At 41.2% G+C, this 24,259-nt stretch overlaps 1 protein-coding gene across 1 annotated transcript; it reads left to right on the top strand.

Annotated features, from left to right (window-relative positions):
• Positions 1-710: 710 nt before the first annotated feature.
• Positions 711-19,828, top strand: alpl (alkaline phosphatase, biomineralization associated). Its single transcript, XM_056438121.1, has 12 exons — positions 711-881; positions 3,119-3,275; positions 4,361-4,480; positions 8,088-8,203; positions 9,747-9,921; positions 11,471-11,646; positions 12,310-12,450; positions 12,565-12,634; positions 12,761-12,895; positions 15,171-15,362; positions 15,441-15,560; positions 18,967-19,828. The coding sequence occupies exons 2-12, from the start codon at positions 3,203-3,205 to the stop codon at positions 19,230-19,232; spliced, it is 1,584 nt and encodes a 527-aa protein (XP_056294096.1). The 5' UTR covers positions 711-881; positions 3,119-3,202; the 3' UTR covers positions 19,233-19,828.
• Positions 19,829-24,259: the final 4,431 nt, after the last annotated feature.

Genomic DNA, 24,259 nt, shown 5'->3' with positions numbered 1-24,259 from the left:
ATAATTGTTACCAGCAACTATGTTAGGTATACTAAAGCAAACGATAGTGCATTGAATATATATATATATATATAAATGAATACATAACAAATATATATATACACATGAATACATATATAAATAAATATATATGTTGAATATACATATACATGCATTGGTATTTGTGCAATGCATATATGTATATAAATACACATGTATGTATACATATGCATATGTATATGCATATGTATATACACAAACATATATATGTATGTATATAAAATATATATATATATATATATATATACTGTATGTGTGTATGTAAGTATATGTATGTGTATATGCATATATGTATATATATATATATGTTCAATATACATATACATGCATTGGTATATGTGTAATGCATATATGTATATAAATACACATATATGTATAAATATGCATGTGTGTGTGTGCATATATATATATATACACATATATATATATATATATGTGTGTGTGTGTGTGTGTGTGTGTATATATATATCCATATAAATGCACACACATATACTTTCATACATAAACGTATTTTACTTATGATGGAGTATAATGACGGTTCTCTGTCCTGGAGGCAACGCGTCGGTCGTCCGCCAGGGGGAGCACTCGGTCCATTTCTCCTGCTGCTCCTCCAGCAGCATAGCATCGTTATTTCTCAGGTTTTTTTCTCTTTCTTTCCCTCACTCGTGAGATACAGACCGCTATTCTCAGACCCCCAGAGCCGGAGTCGAACAACTGTGGCCTTATAAGAAGGACGGAGAGCAGCGACGACGCACATTTCAAGTGGAAACGCCGAATGAACCGCACGCGCATTTTGGATGTAAAGGTTTCTGTTCCGGGGAGGAAAAAAACCGCCACTTGCTGTAAGTAAAACAATACAACTTTATTATATATATATATAAAAATTATATATATATAAATTATATATATATATATATATAATTTTTTTGCGGCGGTTTTACACATATAACATGTTGCTTGGGGAGAAACGCGCTGCAGGAGCGGCAGCAGAATGATCTTTTACAGGGTTTTTTGCATCTTTTATTGCAGCATCTATTCTGAATAAAGAAGCCAGTTCATATTTGTTCCGGTTTCAAGTAATCCGGTCTAGGTTTTAGAAGATAGGTGTTTTTTTCTGGGGTGGTTCTGTTTCACCGAGACCGGCTCGGTTTATATAGACCCAGTGTTTTTCTCCTCCGGGATGAGGTCCTTGATGGGCTTTCGGAGCCGAGTTTCAATTCATGTTTTCATTTATTCATTTAAGTCGTAGTCGAAAGGACTTCACGGTGGATATACGAACGTGCTTTTAGACATTGGGAGATTATAGAAGTTTAATGGAGCAAATGGGTTTCCCTGCACATGCCACTGTTTCCTGTTGGCCCTGTGTGTCCCTATTTATCTAATGTTGTTCTTTTTTTAATGGCAGAATGTAACATTGACTTTTACAGATACATAAGTTACGTTTTGAGAGGCACTGTGCACTCTGAGTAGTTTCTGAGCAATTGATACAAAAATAAAAATATTTTTGTTGTTGTCTAAATAGTTACAGTCAAACAGAGTTTGATAGGTATGATGCCCCCCCTCCTCCCCCAGTTAGTGATCCTGTGCATACAAGAGGTTGGACGAGGCCCTCTGGCAGTGTGAGAAGCAAACCAAGTTGCCTAATTTAAAAATAAAAGAAACTTGCAACAACAAGACAAAGAAGATGACACCACCGGAGGAGCAGGAGCCGCCCGCTGAATGTGACCTTTTGGGAGGCCAGCCTCTCGTGGATCAGCCCTCCACACCTGAGCGTAACCTGCAGCCTCATCCCTGCTGCTAGTGACACATCCAAGTTTCCTCGGGGCTTCAACGGAGCTCAACCAATTAACTTATTTAAGGGGGGGGGGGGGATTTCACCTGATTTTGACACTCTGGAGCAGCCGAGTGCCGGTGACACCATGGCTGAAGTGAGGTTTCATGTGGTCCTGACCACTGGCCCGACCGGGGGACCGTTGGGAATTTCTATTGATTACCTTCGCATTAAAAATGCGGACGGTTATGTTTTGATCGCCGTGTATTTATTTATTTATTCATTTATTTGTAGCCTATGCGTGTTACTCACATAACTAAAAAAGTATTAAACCGGATCGCATGAAATTTGGTGGGATGATTGGTTATTATCCGGGGACCATTTGATTAGATTTTGGGATCGATCGGGTCAAAGGTCAAGGTCATGAAAAGGTCATAATCTTCTTTTTATCAATTTCTATCCAATTGGCATGCAACTAATGCCAAAATGTTCATAATTCAATGCCCAATCTTTTGATATGCGAAGGTATGCGCTCTACCGAGTGCCCATTCTAGTTTGTCATGTTATTCTATAGTGTAGTCGATGCTTGGTGGGACACACGGTTAGTAAAAACGATGGTGCGATTTAGATGTTCGCACCCATCTTAAAAACACAGTAAGCGTAAGCCTTCTGTCGGAATCGAACATGTGAAAGATGTGTTTGCGATGAAAGTCCCTTGAGTTTTTCTCTCTCTCTCTCTCTCCGTGCTCCACAGTCAATCACCCCGCTTGTTAATCGGCTTTGTTATGGCCCCTTAAAGCTCTCAGTGCGATGGAGCTCAATCCCATTAAAGTGACCTTGACTGTATGAGCGCCAGGAAGAAAGGACGAGGGTGTGGATAATTACAAATGAAAAGGTTGGCTGGCACCCCCCGTTTTGACAACTTACATTCGCAGCGAGGCCCCCCGGTTTAACTTCTCCGAGCCCTCCTTGTGCTGCTGCTGCTGCAAAGCCTGATGGACCTGAGACGTTTACAACACACACACACACACACACACACACACATCCCTTCACCAACACTGGCCTCCTCCCGCCTTAATTTGCTGTCTACATAGAAAGCCTGTGAGAGAGAGGGGGGTGAGTGACCCCACGACCTTCATGTCCGTCAAGTTCCCACAACTAGCCGAGTGGAACCAGGAAGTGTTTCTCCCTCTACATGTGCTCATCATTTGAGTAAATACGCATTAAAACTGGTACGTCATTGCCTCAAGATGACCCAGAAGTAATCACCGGTGTGTGTGTGTGTTCTTCTTCTTCTTCTCTCTCCAGCTGCAGAGCGCCGTCCTCGGGTTCTCAAAGTGGCACGTTGAGGCCGTCTGGAGTAAACGCCGTCGGCCGCACAGCGACGACAACATGAAGGCGACGGCTCTGCTCATCGTTTGCTCCGGTCTGATCTCGGGGAGTTTCGGGAAGCCGCAATTTCCTGGTGAGTTAACGAAGACGAGACAACCGTCAGCTGTCAGGAGATGTTCAGGAAATCTACTGTGATACTTGAACTTCCTTTTTTCTTTTTTCTTGCCTTTATGTCTGACCCTAGTGACCTGTCGAGGAACAAATACTTTTCTTATAGGCAACAGATTAACACACACGTATCCCAGAAGACACACACACGTGAATAGCATTCATATCGTTTTGTAACAAGTTACCCCATGAAAAAAAAGACATTTGAACCCAGGGATGAAACGTCAACGCCAAGAAAATAACATGAATTTATTGTTTAAATCGATTTAAAGCATCACCCCGCTGCTCTTCAGGAGACAGTTGTGCATTTTAAAAATTGAAATGTGTGAGAATTTGTGGAATTTTGTGTCTCTTTTAGATGATTTGACTTGATTTGGTGAGAATTAGAGCCGCAACGATTATTCAACGAGTCCATTAGTCGATCGACAGGAAAATAAGTAGATTGTTTTGGTCATTTTGGAGAAAAAATGCCCAAAACATCTGCTGGTTTAACCAGATCCTCCATATCTGATCATTTTCTTTGTCATGCATTATCGTAAACGTAATATATATTTATTGTTTGGACTGTTGGTCCCATAAAACATGACATGTGATGAAGACAATATGCTATAAAGGAACATTTTGGGGCTTATTTCAGGCTAAATCGCCCCCACCCGAGCCAAAAATGCCGTTATTAGTTTACCAGAGGACATATTAATAAAAATGTTCCTCGGGGGGCGTGGCTGGAAGAGTCGACCCGAGTGTCACGCCTTCTTAGAAAGTCAACCAATGGCCGGGAGGCTGGACTACACGTCTTTCCAAGCAGGCTCGGAGGAGCAGGTAAACGTCACAGTGATGATTACAGTGAAATAACAACGACAACATCAACAACAATGGAGGGACTAAGTTCATTCAGGAGGCTGTCGTTTTTTCCCCCGTGAGGACAGTTATGGAAAGAGTCGTGCCGTTTGATGATCTACGTTGTTAGTTTCTCCCGAAGACCTCACTTTGGGCTTGAGGGGGGGGATTATAACCGGAGCCAAACCCGACTGGTGTTCTTTCCACACGCAGAACAAGAGAAGGAACCCAAGTTTTGGAATACGTGGGCCCAGCGGACCCTGAACAACGCTCTGAACCTGGAGAAGCTCAACAGGAACACGGCCAAGAATCTCATCCTCTTCCTCGGAGACGGTGAGACACAACATCTTTTCTTTTATATTTAATTACTGGCATTGTAAAGTTTCTCCAAATGATGTGTAACTCCACTTAAAAAGTTCAAAAGACCCAATTTTCCCATTTTAAGATTAATTATAGAGTGTATAAGTGGATATGGAGGGTTGTGTGTATATGTGGGTATGGAGGGTTGTGTGTAGTTGTATATGTGGATATGGGTGGTTGTGTGTGTGTGTGTGTGTATATATATATATGGATGGTTCTGTGTATATGTGGGTATGGAGGGTTGTGTGTAGATGTATATGTGTATATGTGTATATGGGTGGTTGTGTGTGTGTGTGTATATATGGATGATTGTGTGTATATGTGGGTATGGAGGGTTGTGTGTAGTTGTATATGTGTATATGGGTGGTTGTGTGTGTGTGTATATGGATGGTTGTGTGTAGTTGTGGATATGGAAGGTTGTGTGTAGTTGTATATGTGTATATGGGTGGTTGTGTGTGTGTATATATGGATGGTTGTGTGTAGTTGTGGATATGGAAGGTTGTGTGTAGTTGTATATGTGTATATGGGTGGTTGTGTGTGTGTATATATGGATGGTTGTGTGTAGTTGTGGATATGGAAGGTTGTGTGTAGTTGTATATGTGTATATGGGTGGTTGTGTGTGTGTATATATGGATGGTTGTGTGTAGTTGTGGATATGGAAGGTTGTGTGTAGTTGTATATGTGTATATGGGTGGTTGTGTGTGTGTATATATGGATGGTTGTGTGTAGTTGTGGATATGGAAGGTTGTGTGTAGTTGTATATGTGTATATGGGTGGTTGTGTGTGTGTGTATATGGATGGTTGTGTGTAGTTGTGGATATGGAGGGTTGTGTGTAGTTGTATATGTGTATATGGGTGGTTGTGTGTGTGTGTGTGTATATGGATGGTTGTGTGTAGTTGTGGATATGGAGGGTTGTGTGTAGTTGTATATGTGTATATGGATGGTTGTGTGTGTGTGTATATATGGATGGTTGTGTGTATATGTGGATATGGAGGGTTGTGTGTAGTTTTATATGTGTATATGTGTGTGTGTGTATATATGGATGGTTGTGTGTATATGTGGATATGGAAGGTTGTGTGTAGTTGTAAATGTGTATATGGATGTTTGTGTGTGTGTATATATGGATGGTTGTGTGTATATGTGGATATGGAGGGTTGTGTGTAGTTTTATATGTGTATATGGGTGGTTGTGTGTGTGTATATGGGTGGTTGTGTGTGTGTGTGTGTATATATGGATGGTTGTGTGTATATGTGGATATGGAGGGTTGTGTGTAGTTGTATATGTGTATATGGGTGGTTGTGTGTGTGTCAGTGGCGGCTGGTGAATTTTTGGGGGGGGGGGGCGCAGTTTAAATATCACTCAACAATGAGAAGAAAAGAGGTTTTGAGTAGAATATTGTAAAAAACAAAGCTTTATTTCAAGAACACAGCGTGCTCAACACTATCCAATAACAACTATCAACACACTGTAACTTTGGGCATGGGAGGTTCAGAGCAGCTTTAAGGAACATTGGGCTGGGTTTCAGAGGTTTGCAAAATAAAAGAGTTTCACCCTCACATGAAAGAGGTTCAGAGCAGAATAGAGTCAGAAAGATCACATGTTACATTGGGTGACAGAGTAGAGCCACTACTGTAAAGACAAGTAGCCTCCTCTCTTTAAAGTGGTCACTTTACTCTCTGGTTAAAGTCGATCATGTCTGTAACCAGCCTGTTTCCATTATTCTTGAGGGAATGTGTCTGTTTTTCAGAACTTCGTTGTGTTTCGATGCCAGTTCGGTCTCCTTCTGCTGACTGTGAACAGGGTTAGCTTCAGGCTGTTAGCGAGTTAGCTCCATGCTCTTAGCTAGATAACTGCGGCAAGATTCGTGCTTTCCACTTGTCTGCAGCTCTTTAGATCCCTCACCCCGTTGTAGTCCAGAGAGTTTCAGTCCCTTTGGAACAACAGACAGGGGAAACTAAACAGTGCATAACTCACTGAGCACCAGCTGACAGCTCCGTTAGCTACCTGCTCCCGTAGCTCCGTGGAGCTCTCTGGGCTGAGGGAACGATACGTCTCTGATCTGCCGAATAGTCCAGTCACGTGAAATAATAAAACGATGTCATTGGCCAACGAGCGCACATTTTTGCGACCCAAGGAATCACGTTTCATCCGCCAATGAGAAGCCGGTCCTTGCCGAAACGACTGAAACGTTTTCTCGGTGCCGTACACACACGTTAGATCGCCTCGGAAAAGGGGAGGGGCTTCTCTCCGTGATAATGAGTGGCGATATATTATATTTTTTTCACATTAACTTAAGTGTTTGTTGACAGGCTGACGGTCTCCCACACACATTTAGCACGTCAACACGGTATATTTACTATTTAAATGATTTGGCATATAATGTTTTTTGACAGGATGTTTTTTCTTCTTCTTCTTTTTTTTTTCATCTACAAATTTTAAGAGGGGCGGCGCCCTAGCGCCCCCTATGGACGAACCGCCACTGGTGTGTGTGTGTATATGGATGGTTGTGTGTAGTTGTGGATATGGAAGGTTGTGTGTAGTTGTAAATGTGTATATGGGTGGTTGTGTGTGTGTATATATGGAGGGTTGTGTGTATATGTGGATATGGAAGGTTGTGTGTAGTTGTAAATGTGTATATGGGTGGTTGTGTGTGTGTATATATGGATGGTTGTGTGTATATGTGGATATGGAAGGTTGTGTGTAGTTGTAAATGTGTATATGGGTGGTTGTGTGTGTGTGTGTATATTTAGATGGTTGTGTGTATATGTGGATATGGAGGGTTGTGTGTAGTTTTATATGTGTATATGGGTGGTTGTGTGTGTGTGTGTATATATGGATGGTTGTGTGTATATGTGGATATGGGTGGTTGTGTGTGTGTGTATGGATGGTTGTGTGTATATGGAGGGTTGTGTGTGTGTGTGTTTGTTGAGGTGGGTGTTTGTGTATGTGGAGATTGGCGTTGGTACTCGTTGTGGGCGGGACTACGGAGACTGACACTACCTACTTTTGGATTAGTGCTGTTTATTTTGTCGTGTTTATTTATTTGGATGTCAAGGATTGCTCTGTTATGCTGAAAATGCATAACTGTGCTGCCACCAGATCCCCGGGCTTCAGTCTGGGCCGGGCCGCTCGTGGGTCACACAAAAACTTAATATCCTCCGTCTGGAAAATATTCGTCATTGTCGGCCATTTTGCCAAGAAATCTTTTTTTTTTTTCAGGGCAGACTTCAACTTTATTTGAAAGTAGGCCTGAAAGCAAATGGTACCACAATTAGTTTTACACAATACAAGAACAAGTGTGTCTTTTCCTGTTTTCATCTTCAGTTCCAAGGAAACATCCTGTTACATGTTACCGATTAAACCGCAGATGTTCCTCTTCTTTCCGTGGCCTTAGAGTATCCGCTGTGTTTATCTCTCTTCTTGTTTTTGACGTAATTTGTTTCTAAGAAACGACTCGTTCTCGGAAACAAATCACAGACGGCCACGAGCAACAATGTGTTGCTCACCGAGCACATTGGTGGATGAAAAGTGGTGATGTTGATGTTCTGAGGTTTAAACACCTGCTTTTTTGGTGTTTAGGGATGGGCGTTCCCACGGTTACGGCTGCTCGGATACTGAAGGGTCAGCTGAACGGACAGAGCGGAGAAGAGACGCAGCTGGAGATGGACAAGTTCCCCTTCGTGTCATTGGCCAAGGTCAGGCTTATGATTATATAATATATATGTACAATATGACCCGGTGTATTGATCTCGCTGTGGCCATTAGTGGCTTCCGGGCGAGGCCTGTGACCTCGCACAAGGTCGGTCGCTGTGTCACGTGACACGCTGCTCTGTTTATTATGTTACAGATTTAGTTAAAAAAGATGACCAGAAATATGAGAGCAGTTTGATTATTTATAACTGAAAAATACTGGCCTTAAATGAAGCAGAATAGTCTTTATTTTCCTTCTTTATTCTCATGAAAAGACCAAAAACAACAATTAAGTGAGTCGACTAAAAGCAGCCGGAGACTGAAATATTTAATAAACCTCCATCGTTGTCCAAAATCTATTTAAAACACACACATGCAACTAATGCCAGCTCAAGCGCACTACTTAAAATGTTAATTAGTTGATCAAAAAAGGCAGAATCTAGTTATTCCCACCCGGTTATAAAAACAAGAGCAGGAGAATCAGACCTCTTCCATGAACTGAGAACTTCCAGGAATAATAAAGATGGCAAACTAAATCTATTTGGTTGATTATCCATTGGAAAGCATCTTAACTGCCAGCGGTTTGTAAAGCGTCAGCACGCACGGGAGGCTTTCAAGGTCGTTAGAGGATGTTTGGATCCTTTTTAAGGAAGGTCACGTATTTAAAAAAATATATAGATTTCCTGCTTGGCTTATTTTTTTAAACACTGGATTATTTTGGCTGCTGTTGTGACGCCAAGAAAACAACAGGAATTTATTCCTTCAATATTTGTGTCTGAAAAGGACGCCGCTGCTCTTCAGCAGTTAGTTGTGTGTCTTTCTTTTAGGTTGATAGTCAAAATAAGAATTCTTTATACTTTTTACTAATTTTATTTTAATTTAAAAAAAGGCAGCATCCAGTTGTTCTCACCAGGTTACACATACAAGTGAAGAAGAAAACCAATCGGGCCTCTTCCATGAACTGAGAACTTCCAGGAATAATATGGTTGGCAAACATAATTTATTTGGATTTTCCTCAAGGAAAACAGTTTGGAGAAAGTTGCACACAGTAGCAATGATCTCAGGCTCCCAAAATGTTTCTTAAATTAACTCTATCATGTCACCGTCTCTTAACTTTTACTTTTCTTTTAACTTGTTTCTTATGTTGCTGCCAGTCTTGTCCAGGTCACCCTCGAAAAAGAGACTTTTCACCTGGTTAAATAAAGGTTTAATAATAATAATAATAATGTCAATATATGAATGTGTAGAAAGATTTGAATAAGCCTAATTAATGAGGGTACCTGCTTTATAAAACACTCCTGATAGCGAGAGAGAACTTATCACATTCTACACACAGCTGCAAAATTTACTTTTAATAATCAATAAATAAATGTGTTTTGTAAATTTGGAGACGCCCGATTGTGTGCATGAGCCTTGAAAACGGCCCGAAAGGCGAGTAAACAAAAGGCTCATCCTGGCTCTCTCTTTATATACTAAGTATGATGTGAACGTTCTCATGTAAACACAGAATAACACATTGTTGATTTTTTGGGGGATTTTACTCTGCAGACGTACAACACTGACGCACAGGTGCCGGACAGCGCCGGCACCGCCACGGCTTACCTGTGCGGGGTCAAGGCCAATGAGGGCACGGTGGGCGTGAGCGCGGCCGCCGTCCGGTCCCAATGCAACACCACGGAGGGCAACCAGGTCACCTCCATCCTCAGATGGGCCAAGGAAGCAGGTAGAGGGAGATGTAGCTGCAGATGCGTCTTTGTCTACAGGGACTGGGATGCTGAATCGTAATTTTTTCAGGTGTTTGTTATCAATCATCATAAGTTTCGTGTTCGAGGGAAAAAAAGTAACTGTGGTTGCGACGTGATCGACATGACAAGAGCTCTGCTTATTCCATTTTTTTTAACCGTTGAGCCAAAACTATCATCAAAGTTGATATAAACTTAACTGAAGTTATTTATAGATGTATTTTCATTTAAAATGACAATTTCTTTTGGGAGAAATCTCTATCTGGCGATGAAATTTCATCTGTTTTTTTATTTATTTACTTTCCTGATGTGTTCGCATCCTGGATGAAAACGTTTGCACGCGGGTCTACAAGTGGCTTCAATATTTAATAATGAAGTTCAGTTCTGACTCCAGAAAGTCAGAACACAGCATAGAGACAAATTTTACTTTTGATCAATATGCTGAAAGAGTTTTTGCAAAGAAGGATATCTGTTTTGTATTCTCCAAGGATAAATTATAAATAAATGATGCAATCGGCTTGTCGTATAACGCAGCAGAAGACCCAGAAGGAAAGGATTTAGTCCCAAGGAATTTCAGAGGGAGTAGGTGGGAATAAATTAGATTAGATTAGATATTCCTTTATTAATCACACAGATAGAAGTCGGAAGTGGGTGAAGGGGTCACGGAGATTTACATCAGATCAATTTACAAGACTTTCCTCTGCTGGTTCTTTCCTTTAACTTTCTAATTTTTACATCCAGATGTTTGTATGCTGATAATTACAGGTTCATTGATCATTTGTGGATGTTACTGTTCAAAAAAATGTTATTCAGACTCTGTATGAGCAAAACCAAATTGTAATGAAATAAAATTTCAATGTGAAATACATCTTTTTTTGTTAGTATTTAATGATATAATTTCTTTCTTTTTTCAATCTAGAGCTCTTGAATTGAACTCTGAGATGTTATCCATTGCAATTTACAATTGCTTTCACAATAATAATAAATAATAATTCTAATAATATAATAATAATCAATAAATAATAAATAATTCCAATTTACAATTGCTTTCAAAATAATAATATAATAATAATCAATAAATAATAAATCATTCCAATTTACAATTGCTTTCACAATAATAATAATAATAGTAATGTATTATGATTAGTTTTAACTATCGTAATACAATATTCACATGCCACATAAGTCCAAGAACATAGTTATTTTTTGCGATACTGAGATGTGGAGCGATCCCTTTCTCTAAGAGAGAGAGGGGACTACATCGACGCTCCTTGTTCCATGCAACAAAGCATTCCAGTTTCTACCAGAGCCGACATGAACCTTCAGCACATCAAATTAGAAATTTGCAAAGATACAGTAATTTTAGAACAAAATTCCCTTTTTGTGTTGCTCTTCCTCCCCTGCAGCTCAGCCCGGACGCACAGCAAGGGAATTTATCTATTTCTGAACATGCTCTTTTCTAAATAAAAAGGAGCCCCTATTCAGACAACTGTGTGTTTGTGTTTGTGTGTGTGTGTGTGTCCAATTCAGGCAAGTCTGTGGGCATCGTGACGACGACCCGAGTCAACCACGCGACTCCCAGTGCGTCTTACGCCCACAGCGTGGACAGAGACTGGTACTCCGACAACGAGATGCCCGCCGACGCCCTGAGGGACGGCTGCAAGGATATCGCCAGACAACTCTTTGAAAACATTCCCAACATTGATGTGAGTCAAAAGTATTCATGTTAAGTTTCTAGTACACAGTTTATATTCACGTATCACGAGGAAACCCTCAGAACCCTGTTTTTTTTTTCGCCTGAGAGAATTCCAACATCGGATACATCGAACAGTGAAACCCCTTTCTGGAGTCAAACATAACATTAAAAAACTGATTAAAAGAAAAACTTAGATTAATTATGTTAATTCTGAAGCCTTATCTTAAAAAAAAAAAAGTATAGTGAAACGTAATGTTTGAAAATGTGAACAATGAAGCACTAATCAAACCACATATAATAATAATAATAATGGATTCCATTTGTAAGGCATTCTTCATCTAATAATCTCAGAGTGCCACAGAGCCAGTACATAATAAAAAAGGAATAAAAGTCATAAAAGTCATAACAGTCAACTAAAAGTGATGAACGCCTTTCAAGTAAAGAAGCATTTTTACTTTTTATACTTAAAATACTTGGACTAGCTTTTAGATTTATCATCAGTCTTTCGCAAGATGTCATGAAGGTCATATTTAAGCCCCCCCCACTTTCGCTTGAAACATTCAACTTCTAGCTGGAAACCTTGTTCTCAAGTCGCTAAATTAGCGACCAACAGCTGATGAAATCAAATTAAAAAGATTGCAACTTTCTTATTCTGTTGCTGCCGTTTTTCCAGGTGGTCATGGGCGGGGGAAGGAAGTACATGTTCCCCAAAAACATGTCGGACGTAGAGTACCCCGGCGTCGCGAAGCACAGTGGCACACGAAAAGACGGAAGAAACCTGGTGCAGGAATGGATTGACAAAACAAAGAACAAAGTAAATTTCTTCCCCATTCCTCTCTTTGAACTTCTGAATATGAAAATGTAATTGAAAAGATAAAAGAGGGAGCAGAGTGACTGCAGCGGGCTGTACTTGTGTGTCTTTGTGCAGAGAGGTCATTATGTATGGAACAAGAAGCAGCTCTTATCTCTGAACCCCACCAGCGTAGATTACTTATTGGGTGAGTTTCCAGTCCCGGTAATTATGAAGCTCTCATTGAAGTGTAAATGAAGAGCCGGACGTGGATGCATTTGCCGCAAGGCGGATTTCTCTGCGTTTAACATCCTATTTTCTCCCGTTATCCCAGGTCTCTTTGAACCTGCGGATTTGATGTACAACTTGGAGAGGAACCCGGAGACGGATCCCTCGCTGACGGAGATGGTGGAGGTTGCCATCAAGATCCTGAAGAAGAACCCGAATGGATTTTACCTGCTTGTCGAAGGTAAGCTCGCTTTGAAATTTGGAAGGTCGTCTTTTTGTCGTCGGGCCGGTTTTCACAAAGATCGTCTCCTGACTCAATAGAGTCTTAGTTTCTGTTGGAGACATTGACGATTTCTATCGTGAATATTCCTGAAGACAAGAGAGGCCTTCTGATACCGCTGCAACCCAACAATATTTGTTAGGATTATTTAGGAAATACTCAAACTCTTTGGGAAAGACACTTGCTTTCTTTCTTTCTGAAACTGTGATGAACAGAAGGAGCTCACACTCATGTGTGTTGGTGTGGGATGGGGACTCTTTAGAGGCCTTTAGAGGTGTTTAAAGGTGTTCTTTTCCATTTCATTCCACAAAAATACACTAATTTGATCAATGACATCTGCTGACATAGTGCGCGTTATGGGAGCGGCGGCGCTGGTAGTAGTTTATAGCATGCCGCACAAACAACAATGCAACTAGTGGAGGCGGCAAGGTGCTCAGTGTTGCCAGATTGGAAATGGTGAAGTATCGTACCAAAGGCTCAAAATGGTCGTATTTGTAGGATAATTATCGTGTATCTGGCAACCCTGAGATCGGTCGACCAATGACTGTTCTCTATACAGTCAGAGCTCGCGCAAGAAGGTGGAACGTAAGGGAGATACCATTTCCAAAACTTGTAAGGGGTAAATACTAGTTTGTGAAAGACCCAGAGAAACACAAATATTCGCCGAAGCAAAATCCCGGACGTTTTTGGAATCCCTGCCGGACGCATTTTTTAGGTCTCAAAAAGAGGACATGTCCGGGGAAAAGAGGACGTCTGGTCACCCTAATTTACAGCTAGATTTACGCAACAAAACGTCCTTCAAACCTTGAAGTTACTTTTACAAGGAGCATGTTGTAGCCGGATAATTTTTTTTCTATTTAAATGGTCATGATGTACCCATAAATAGTGTATGTCAAGAAGTCAAGAAGAAGGCAGCCTTGTGTATATATGCCTCTGAGCTGCGTGGCCCGCCATCCTTCAGCCAGAGGATTAGTTATTCTCAGCTATTTCTCAAGTCTTTTAACTTTGCTGCCAACTTCACTTCACTTCATTATCCTTTGAAGGAAACACATTCTCCAATGAAAGCCATAACATATCAAAGCAGACAAGGACTCAGAGGCAGCTCGTAAAGCTATGAAAACTGAGAAATGTTATAGTTTGTGGTTTTAAATAATCTGTTGTGTTTTATTCTAGGCGGCATATGTAGCAGCCATTGTCACGGAAGGCCTCTATTGGTCTGTTCTCATCATTATCATTGTCATTTAAACAAGTACTGATAAATATGTGAATGTGAAGGCGAAAGAAGGCGAAAGAAGGCGAAGGAAGGCGAAGGAAGGCGGAGGAAGGCGAAAGAAGGCGAAAGAAGGCGTAAATAGGCGAAAGAAGGCGAAGGAAGGCGAAGGAAGAAGGCGAAAGAAGGCGAAAGAAGGCGTAAATAGGCGAAAGAAGGCGAAGGAAGGCGAAGGAAGGCGAAAGAAGGCGTAAATAGGCGAAAGAAGGCGAAGGAAGGCGAAGGAAGGCGAAAGAAGGCGTAACAAGGCGAAAGAAGGCGAAGGAAGGCGAAGGAAGGCGAAAGAAGGCGTAACAAGGCGTAACAAGGCGAAAATAAGCGAAATAAGGCGTAAATAGGCGAAAGAAGGCGAAGGAAGGCGAAGGAAGGCGAAGGAAGGCGAAATAAGTCCTTTCTGATGGCAGAATAGTGGATCCATTACAAAACACCCAAGCCATTACAAAACCAACCATTCTTACCCAATCGTGCCCAGTTCACGCAGCATTGCATCAGGCTTATGGAGGGAAGACATTAGGCAAAGTTTGAACTTCCCTCTCAAGTTGTCTTTTTATTTTTATTCTTCACACAAATACTTGGAAACCAGCTCCAGAAAAAGACTTTCCAAGGGATCAAACAGCTTCAGACGTAGTTTGCACGTCATACGAACTCCTTTGTTGAAAGAATAGCCGCGGTGGAAGAGGAGGAGCATCTTTAGCTGCTTGTAATGGGACATTTTAACAATACTATTCAAACAGAAATATGTGGCCACTAGTTATAAAAGAAAAGGATTTTAATCAAACCCTTAAATGTCGTTACGTAATATGGAGCTGTAGGACCTCCCTCGCCTGTGTTGTTAAATCAAAAAGAGGAGAATAGAGGTGGAATAATGAATTATACTGCAGACACATGCTTGAAAATCCCGAAATCCAATCTATACATGAACAATTACTAATGCTAATTCACTGTCTTTATTTGCTCCTCTGTCAGGAGGACGTATTGATCACGGACATCACGAAGGCAAGGCCAAGCAGGCTCTTCATGAAACTGTGGAGATGGACAGAGCCATCGGTCAGGCCCACCTCATGACCAGCGTCCACGATACTCTGACACTTGTCACCGCCGATCATTCTCACGTGTTCAACTTCGGGGGCTACACGGTCAGAGGAAACACAATATTGGGTACGTAAATGACGCGCATGTGCCTGTCAATTTCATGTTCAGGTCCGGCTGTGTTGTGACGGATCAATGCTCCCACAGGTCTGGCCCCGATGATGAGTGACGTGGACCAGATGCCCTTCACCTCCATCATTTATGGGAACGGACCGGGTTACAAAATTATTAACGGCGGGAGAGAGAACGTCTCCACCGTCGACTACCGTGAGTAAAATCAATGAGGACAGAATTACAGTAACTAAACTACTTGTCTATATATATGTATATAAGTATATGCATATATATATATATATATATATATATATTTATATTTAGATATATATGTGTATATAAGGAAATGCATATATATATAATATATACATATATTTATGTATATATGTGTAAATAAGTATGCGTATATATATATCTACACACACACACACACATATATATATATAGAGTCACTTTCTTCGACTTCTCCAGTGCATTTAACACCATCCAGCCACTGCTGCTGAGTGAGAAGCTGCGGGTGGTCGGTGTGGACGCGTCCACCATCTCCTGGATCACTGACTACCTCACAGGCAGACCACAGTTTGTCAGAATGGGCCGTGTGCTGTCTGGAACGGTGGTCAGTGATGTTGGAGCCCCACAGGGAACTGTTCTGTCTCCCTTCCTCTTCACCCTGCACTCAAAGAAATGACTCATTGGATGAACTCAATTAAATTGTTGGCAGGTTTTCCATCCAATAATTATATGCAACTCCAACTCAAATTTAGCACATCAGTGCAATACAATGTAATTAAGTTAGTCCAACTCATTTGTATCAAATACATCTAAAATAAAATAACGATATTCATTAAATTAAATTAATTTGTGTTTGTCCAACTTAAAATATAAACTAACTAACTAACTAAGAAAATATGCAAACTCCACACAGAAGGAACACCCCGACTGGGAATTGAACCCACAGACCTTTGGCTGTGAGGCAACAGTGCTAGCCACTACACCACCGTAAAGCCCTGAAAGTGTCTTCACCTTGTAAACAACTGATTTTCAGCTGGCGCATGCGCAAAGGGTAGTCCTCAATGAAACACATTTATTTTGAGTTGATATGCACACCATCTAACCTAAATAAATCTAATAAATGAAAGAATTCATACATTTTGTGTTCCACCCATTAAATATAAATATCTATTTTTGTAATTGATTTATTTAAATGTATCAAACTATATTTAAATGTGTCACCTCGAAGAAGGGCTTGAATCGTTTTTGTGAGTGTAACCTAAATAAATCTAATAAATGAAAGTATTCATACATTTTGTGTTACACCCATTCAAAATAAATATCTTCGTTTTGTAATTGATTTATTTAAATGTATCAAACAAAATTTAAATGTATCACCTCTAAGAAGGGCTTGAATCGTTTTTTTGAGTGTGTACACCAGTGACTTCCAGTACAACACGGAGTCATGCCATCTGCAGAAGTACTCTGATGACTCTGCAGTGGTCGGGTGTATTAGGGATGGACGGGAGGAGGAGTACAGGGCAGTGGTGAGTGACTTTTGTGAAACGACGATGAGAGAACCGTGGCCAAGAGGCCAGAGAGGGTGAGATGGTGGTGGACTTCAGGAGGAAACAACTCCTCCCCTCTGAGTGTCCTGGGGGTGGACGTGACATGGTGGAGGTACATAGTACCTGGTGTGTCTCCGAGACAGCTGACTGAACTGAAGGCCAACATCAGTGCTGTACAAAAGGGGATGAGTCGACTCTTTTTCCTGAGAAAGCTTCGATCCTTCAACGTGTGCAGCAAGATGCTGGAGTTATTCTACCAGTCGGTTGTCGCCAGTGTACTGCACTTTGCCATTGTCTGCTGGGGGAGCAGCATCGGAGCCGGTGACACCAGCCGTCTTAACAAACTGGTTAGGAAGGCTGGCTCCATCATCGGCTGCCAGCTGGAGCTCCTGGAACAGGTGGTGGAGAGGAGGACGTTGAAGAAACTGGTGTCCATACTGGACAACCCGGACCACCCTCTCCACCCGGACCATCCTCTCCACCACCTCCTACAGGGACAGAGGAGTACTTTCTCCAGACGTCTCCTCACGCTCCGCTGCCACAAGGACAGATACAGGAGAACATTCCTGCCGACGGCTATGAGGCTCTATAACAGATCACCTCTTGCCAGATCATAGTGCAATAACTACAACAATAACTGAATACTTACACTATGTTGATCTGCACTTCACACATTTCATTTGTTTGCACTACACACATACACACACATTTCATTTCATCTGCACGTATACACACACTTTGCTTTTTGCACACTGTCTATATTTAATATTTTTGTATTTGATTTGATTTGTCATTGGTGTTGTGTGTTGTGCATGCATGTGTGTTGTATATGTACATATATATTTTGGTTTGTTTTATATTTTACTTTTATTTTACTTTGTATACTTCTATATCTTTCATCCCTGTTTCTTATATTTTGTGTTTTGTTTTTTATTCTTGTGTTTGGTTTATTGGTGCTGCTACTGTCACGACAAATTTCCCCTTGGGGATTAATAAAGTATATATCTATCTATATATATATATATATATATGTGTATTTATATACACATGTGCATTGCACATAAACCAATGCATGTATATTGAATATATATATAAATACAGTATATATATATGTGTGTGTGAACACATATACTTACAGACACACACATATATATATATATATATAGACATGTCTTTATATAAGCATATATATACACACACACACACATACAGGACTGTCTCAGAAAATTAGAATATTGTGATAAAGTTCTTTATTTTCTGTAATGCAATTAAAAAAACAAAAATGTCATGCATTCTGGATTCATTACAAATCAACTGAAATATTGCAAGCCTTTTATTCTTTTAATATTGCTGATTATGGCTTACAGTTTAAGAAAACTCTAAAATCCTATCTCATAAAATTTGAATATTTCCTCAGACCAAGTAAAAAAAAGATTTATAACAGCAAAACAAAATCAAACATTTGAAAATGTGTTTCCAGGTGTTTCGAGTTAATTAGACGATTCAAGTGATTTGTTTAATACCCTACTAGTATACTTTTTCATGATATTCTAATATTTAAGGATATTTGAGTTTTCTTAAGCTGTAAGCCATAATCAGCAATATTAAAAGAATAAAAGGCTTGCAATATTTCAGTTGATTTGTAATGAATCCAGAATGCATGACATTTTTGTTTTTTTAATTGCATTACAGAAAATAAAGAACTTTATCACAATATTCTAATTTTCTGAGACAGTCCTGTATGTATACATATGACTCATAACCCAAGGTTCTAGGTAATCCCAGATTAATGATACATAACTACAACTAAAATGTGTCCCGGGGAGTTTTCTTCTAGAGTTATATGTACGTTCAGTTTCTCACCGAAAGGTTTTTTTCGCCTATGTTTTCTGAAGTTGTGATGTCACGAATACATTTCCTCCCCCTTATCGTTTACATCCTTGTTCACCGCCGGTTTCCTCTTCCTCCATGCTTTGGCGCCCATGTGCATTACTCGGCTAGTTACCGCCAGTAAAAACCGTAAAAACAATAACCTTTTGTCCTCTTTGCCTCTCCAACAGAGGCCAACAACTACCAAGCCCAGGCAGCTGTGCCTCTGACCACGGAGACTCACGGAGGGGAGGACGTGGCTGTGTTTGCTAAAGGTCCTCTAGCTCACCTGCTGCACGGCGTCCACGAGCAGAACTACATCCCCCACGTCATGGCGTACGCCGCCTGCATCGGCCAGAACCGGGAGCACTGCGTCTCACACAGCGGGTCTGCCGTCCTCCGCCCCGTCCTCTCCAGCACGGCGGCGCTTCTCACAGTCACCCGAATTCTGTGCTGACCTCCCTCTGATAGCCCTCATCCTGTTAATAACCCCATTTTAAACACTTTATACGTTTTTAAGATTTTGTTGTTGGTTTTTTTTCCTTCAAATTTGACTTTTTTAAATCTTAAAACCACTTTTTATATTTTTTTAATGAACATTTATTGAGAAAAGCACAGGGATATCACTTTTAGGGCAGTTCAGGCAAATATGTCAAATGTTACATAATAATTGATCCCCGTTGCAGAGATCCCCAAAAAATCTGAACTCAGTTGTTATTTGTCTATTTTGAATCGTTTGTTTTTGTTCAGGATTCCAGGACCCATTACATCTCCTTGTAAAATGTAAACCCTTTTAGGTTAGATTGAATTTGCAAATGTTTGAATATGTTTCATATTTTAAATGTGCAACATAATCTACCTCATAAAGCTTGTAAAAAGATCTCTCGTGTAATTATAGTGCGGTTCAAAAGGGCACTTGGACAAAATTCGCGCCTGAACCAGAAGGAACCAGAATTTCTTGTCATACACAGAAAAGAAAGCCCACCTACCATTGTTGTTTCCAATAACAGAAGTCGTAAAACCTCTTAACCAATAAAATAAATGTGTTCTGACCATCTTTTGTCTGTTTGGTTTCAACATTAATGGTTTCAAACTTCTCCCAAAACATTCTTCATATGAGATTTTATATTTTTAAATTGTGGTCTGAGTGTTAGGAGGCTTCCAGGCCTGGATCCGAGTACACACTCGACCCCAAAATCCAGTTAGTTAGAGTTCATGGGTGTGTACTCTGGTACGGTTTGCATCAGGTGTGCAAACCCACTGGACTCACACACAGAACTGGACCGCTTTATAATCTGCATGCGTGTGCAGAACACGCCAATTTAAATCCTCCGCATGGCAGCGGCTGATAACGTGAAAAGGAAGGCAAGAGTGTGCTTTTTAATCTCTTCGGGGGTTTTTTATGGAGAAAAATATAACAAAAATAATTGCGTTTCGGAAGGAAATTCTCTTTTCTGACATTTAACCCTCCTGTTACCTTTAGGGTCAATTTGACCCCATTCAATGTTTAATGGCGGTGTTCTTTGGGGTCAATTTGACCCCAGGCTGTTTTTCACTGTCAAACATATACAGTGCATCCGGAAAGTATTCACAGCGCTTCACTTTTTCCACATTTTGTTATGTTACAGCCTTATTCCAAAATGGATTAAATTCATTATTTTCCTCAACATTCTACACACAATAACCCATAATGACAAAGTGAAAACTGTTTTTTGCAAATTTTTGCACATTTATTAAAAATAAAGAACGAAAACATAACATGTACATAAGTATTCACAGCCTTGCCATGACACACAACATGTAGCTCAGGTGCATCCTGTTTCCACTGATCATCCTTGAGATGTTTGATTGGAGTCCACCGGTGCTAAATTCAGTTGATTGGACATGATTGAGAAAGGCACACATCTGTCTATATAAGGTATCACAGTTGACAGTGCATATCAGAGCATAAACCAAGCCATGAAGTTCAAGGAATTATCTATAGACCTCCGAGACAGAATTGTATCGAGGCACAGATCTGGCGAAGAGTACAAAAAGATTTCTGCAGCATTGAAAGTCCCAATGAGCACAGTGGCCTCCATCATCTGGAAATGGAAGAAGTTTGGAACCACCAGGACTCTTCCTAGAGTTGGCCGCCCAGCCAGACTGAGCGATCGGGGGAGAAGGGCCTTAGTCAGGGAGGTGACCAGGAACCCGATGGTCACTCTGACAGAGCTCCAGCGTTGTTCTATGAAGAGAGGAGAACCTTCCAGAAGGACAACCATCTCTGCAGCACTCCACAAATCAGGCCTGTTTGGTAGAGTGGCCAGACGGAAGCCACTCCTCAGTAAAAGCACATGACAGCCCGCCTAGAGTTTGCAAAAAAGCACCTGAAGGACTCTCAGACCATGAGAAACAAAATTCTCTGGTCTGATGAAACAAAGATTGAACTCTTTGGCCTGAATGCCAAGCGTCATGTCTGGAGGAAACCAGGCACTGCTCATCACCTGGCCAACACCATCCCTACAGTGAAGCACGGTGGTGGCAGCATCATGCTGTGGGGATGTTTTTCAGCGGGAGGAACTGGGAGACGAGTCAGGATTGAGGGAAAGATGAATGCAGCAATGTACAGAGACATCCTGGATGAAAACATGCTCCAAAGCGCTCTGGACCTCAGACCGGGGCGACGGTTCATCTACCAACAGGACAACGACCCGAAGCTCACAGCCAAGATAACAAAGGAGTGGCTTCGGGACAACTCTGTGAATGTCCTGGAGTGGCCCAGCCAGAGCCCTGACTTGAACCCGATTGAACATCTCTGGAGAGATCTGAAAATGGCTGTGCACCGACGCTCCCCATCCAACCTGATGGAACTTGAGAGGTTCTGCAAAGAAGAATGAGAGAAACTGCCCAAAAATAGGTGTGCCACGCTTGTGGAATCATACCCAAGAAGACTTGAGGCTGTAATTGCTGCCAAAGGTGCTTCAACAAAGTATTGAGCAAAGGCTGTGAATACTTATGTACATGTTATGTTTTCGTTCTTTATTTTTAATAAATGTGCAAAAATTAGCAAAAAACAGTTTTCACTTTGTCATTATGGGTTGTTGTGTGTAGAATGTTGAGGAAAATAATGAATTTAATCCATTTTGGAATAAGGCTGTAACATAACAAAATGTGGAAAAAATGAAGCGCTGTGAATACTTTCCGGATGCACTGTAAGAAATATCAACTTTTTTATATATTTAAAGGGTTATTTAGGTAGTCAACAAACAAACATAAAGTACCTCACACTTAAACTTGGAAAACAATATTAATTCTAATAATTTTCTGGAGGTTTTAATTGCTGGGGTCCAAGGGTAAAATATGTCAGTAAATATAAAGGAAACAGGAGGGTTAAACATTGAATGGGGTCAAATTGACCCTAAGGTAACAGGAGGGTTAAATGAAAATAAAAATAAGTGTGGTTTTGTGACAGTTTAATGTTGTTTTCCCCCCCACACAGAGTTGAGATTCGTCAGGCGACAGAAATACCTCCGTGAACACGGTTCAGAGAGCGTCACGTGTGTTGCGTGCTGTAATTTTCCGTCTGCTCTATTGTGAGGAATGCGAGCGGACTGAAGCCGCTGATTCCTCGGCTTCATGCGGTCACTGGTCACCTTGCGAAAACAGAGGACTCGTATCCTCCTCTCTACCTCCATCTGCCTGATGGATCACGGAGGTCTGGATCGTGGTCCATGACTACCACCAACGATTCATACGCTCGGTCATATTTATTGTGATTCATTCTGGTCACATGACATCTATTGCTTCTCTTCATCCTGGAGGGATCCTCCTCTGTTCCTCTCCTGAAGGTTTCTTCCCTTTTTTTTCCCCGTGAAAGTCTTTTTTCTATTTCTCGGGATTTTTTCCTGATCCGATGTGAGGTCAAAGGTCAGGGATGTCGTACGTGTCGAGATTCATTTGTAATTTGTGATGATGGGCTGTATAAAATAAACTGAATTGAATTGAAAAATGTTGGTTGAAGCATGAAACATGGGGGAGATTCGGTGTGGAACGGGCGTGAGGCGAAGATGGTTCTCAATATCTGCACGTAATCTACTGAGACCCTCGGGGGGGCCTTCTGCTTTTATGTGAGCCTTTGGATTTTTTATTCTATTCCTCTTGGCAGCTAAAAATCGTTATCCCGTAATCCTGTTTTACCTTTGTGTACTCAGGGTATCAGATTGTATGGCATGAATATTCAAGGAGGCTTTCAACCCGCAACTTACTCTAGCTTTTCATATGTGTGCATGACACGCAGTGCTAATGTTGCCTCGTCGAAGTGTCCTTGAGCAAGGCACTCAACCCTGAGTTGCTCCCTGTAGCTGTGTCTACAGTGTATGAATGTAACATGAGTGTTAGTCCCTCTGGATACAAGTGTCAGCTAAATGGCTCTGCACACACACACCACACACACATACAGAAGCACACACAACACACACCAAACACACACACAGACGCACACACAACACACACACATACACACGCGCACACACACATACAGACACACACCACACCACGTACAGCATATTACACACATGCACACAGACACACTCTAACACACACACAGACAGACACACGCACCACACACACCACATGCACACATACACACCATACACACACACACACAGATATAGACACACACCATGCACACACACATGCACACACCACATACAGACACACACCACACCATACACATAAACACAAGCACACACACACACACCACATGCACACACACACATATATAGACACACACCATGCACACACACACGCACACACACCACACACCACATACATACACACACCATACACATAAACACACACACACACACATACACACACATACACAGACACACTACGCACAGCATACTACACACACACCACACACATACACACACAGATATAGACACACACCATGCACACACACCACATACAGACACACAAACACACAGATACAGACACACACCACACCATACACATAAACACACACCACACACACAGACACACTATGTACAGCATACTACACACACACCACACACATACACACACACACACACAGATATAGACACATACCATGCACACACACACACACACACACCACATACAGACGCACAAACACACAGATACAGACACACACCACACCATACACATAAACACACACACACAGATATAGACACACACCATGCACACACACACACGCACACACACCACATACAGACGCACAAACACACACCATACACATAAACACACACACACACCACACACACACACATACATACACAGATACAGACCAGTGGCGGCTGGTGAATTTTTTTTTTGGGGGGTGCAGTTTAAATATCACTCAACAATGAGAAGAAAAGAGGTTTTGAGTAGAATATTGTAAAAAACAAAGCTTTATTTCAAGAACACAGCGTGCTCAACACTGTCCAATAACAACTATCAACACACTGTCACTTTTGGCATGGG

This window comes from Pseudoliparis swirei, chromosome 18 (genome assembly GCF_029220125.1).
Source record: "Pseudoliparis swirei isolate HS2019 ecotype Mariana Trench chromosome 18, NWPU_hadal_v1, whole genome shotgun sequence".
In the NCBI taxonomy this organism is placed as follows: domain Eukaryota; kingdom Metazoa; phylum Chordata; class Actinopteri; order Perciformes; family Liparidae; genus Pseudoliparis; species Pseudoliparis swirei.
Note: the sequence above shows the minus strand (reverse complement) of the source record. Positions and strands in the feature narration are given on the sequence as shown.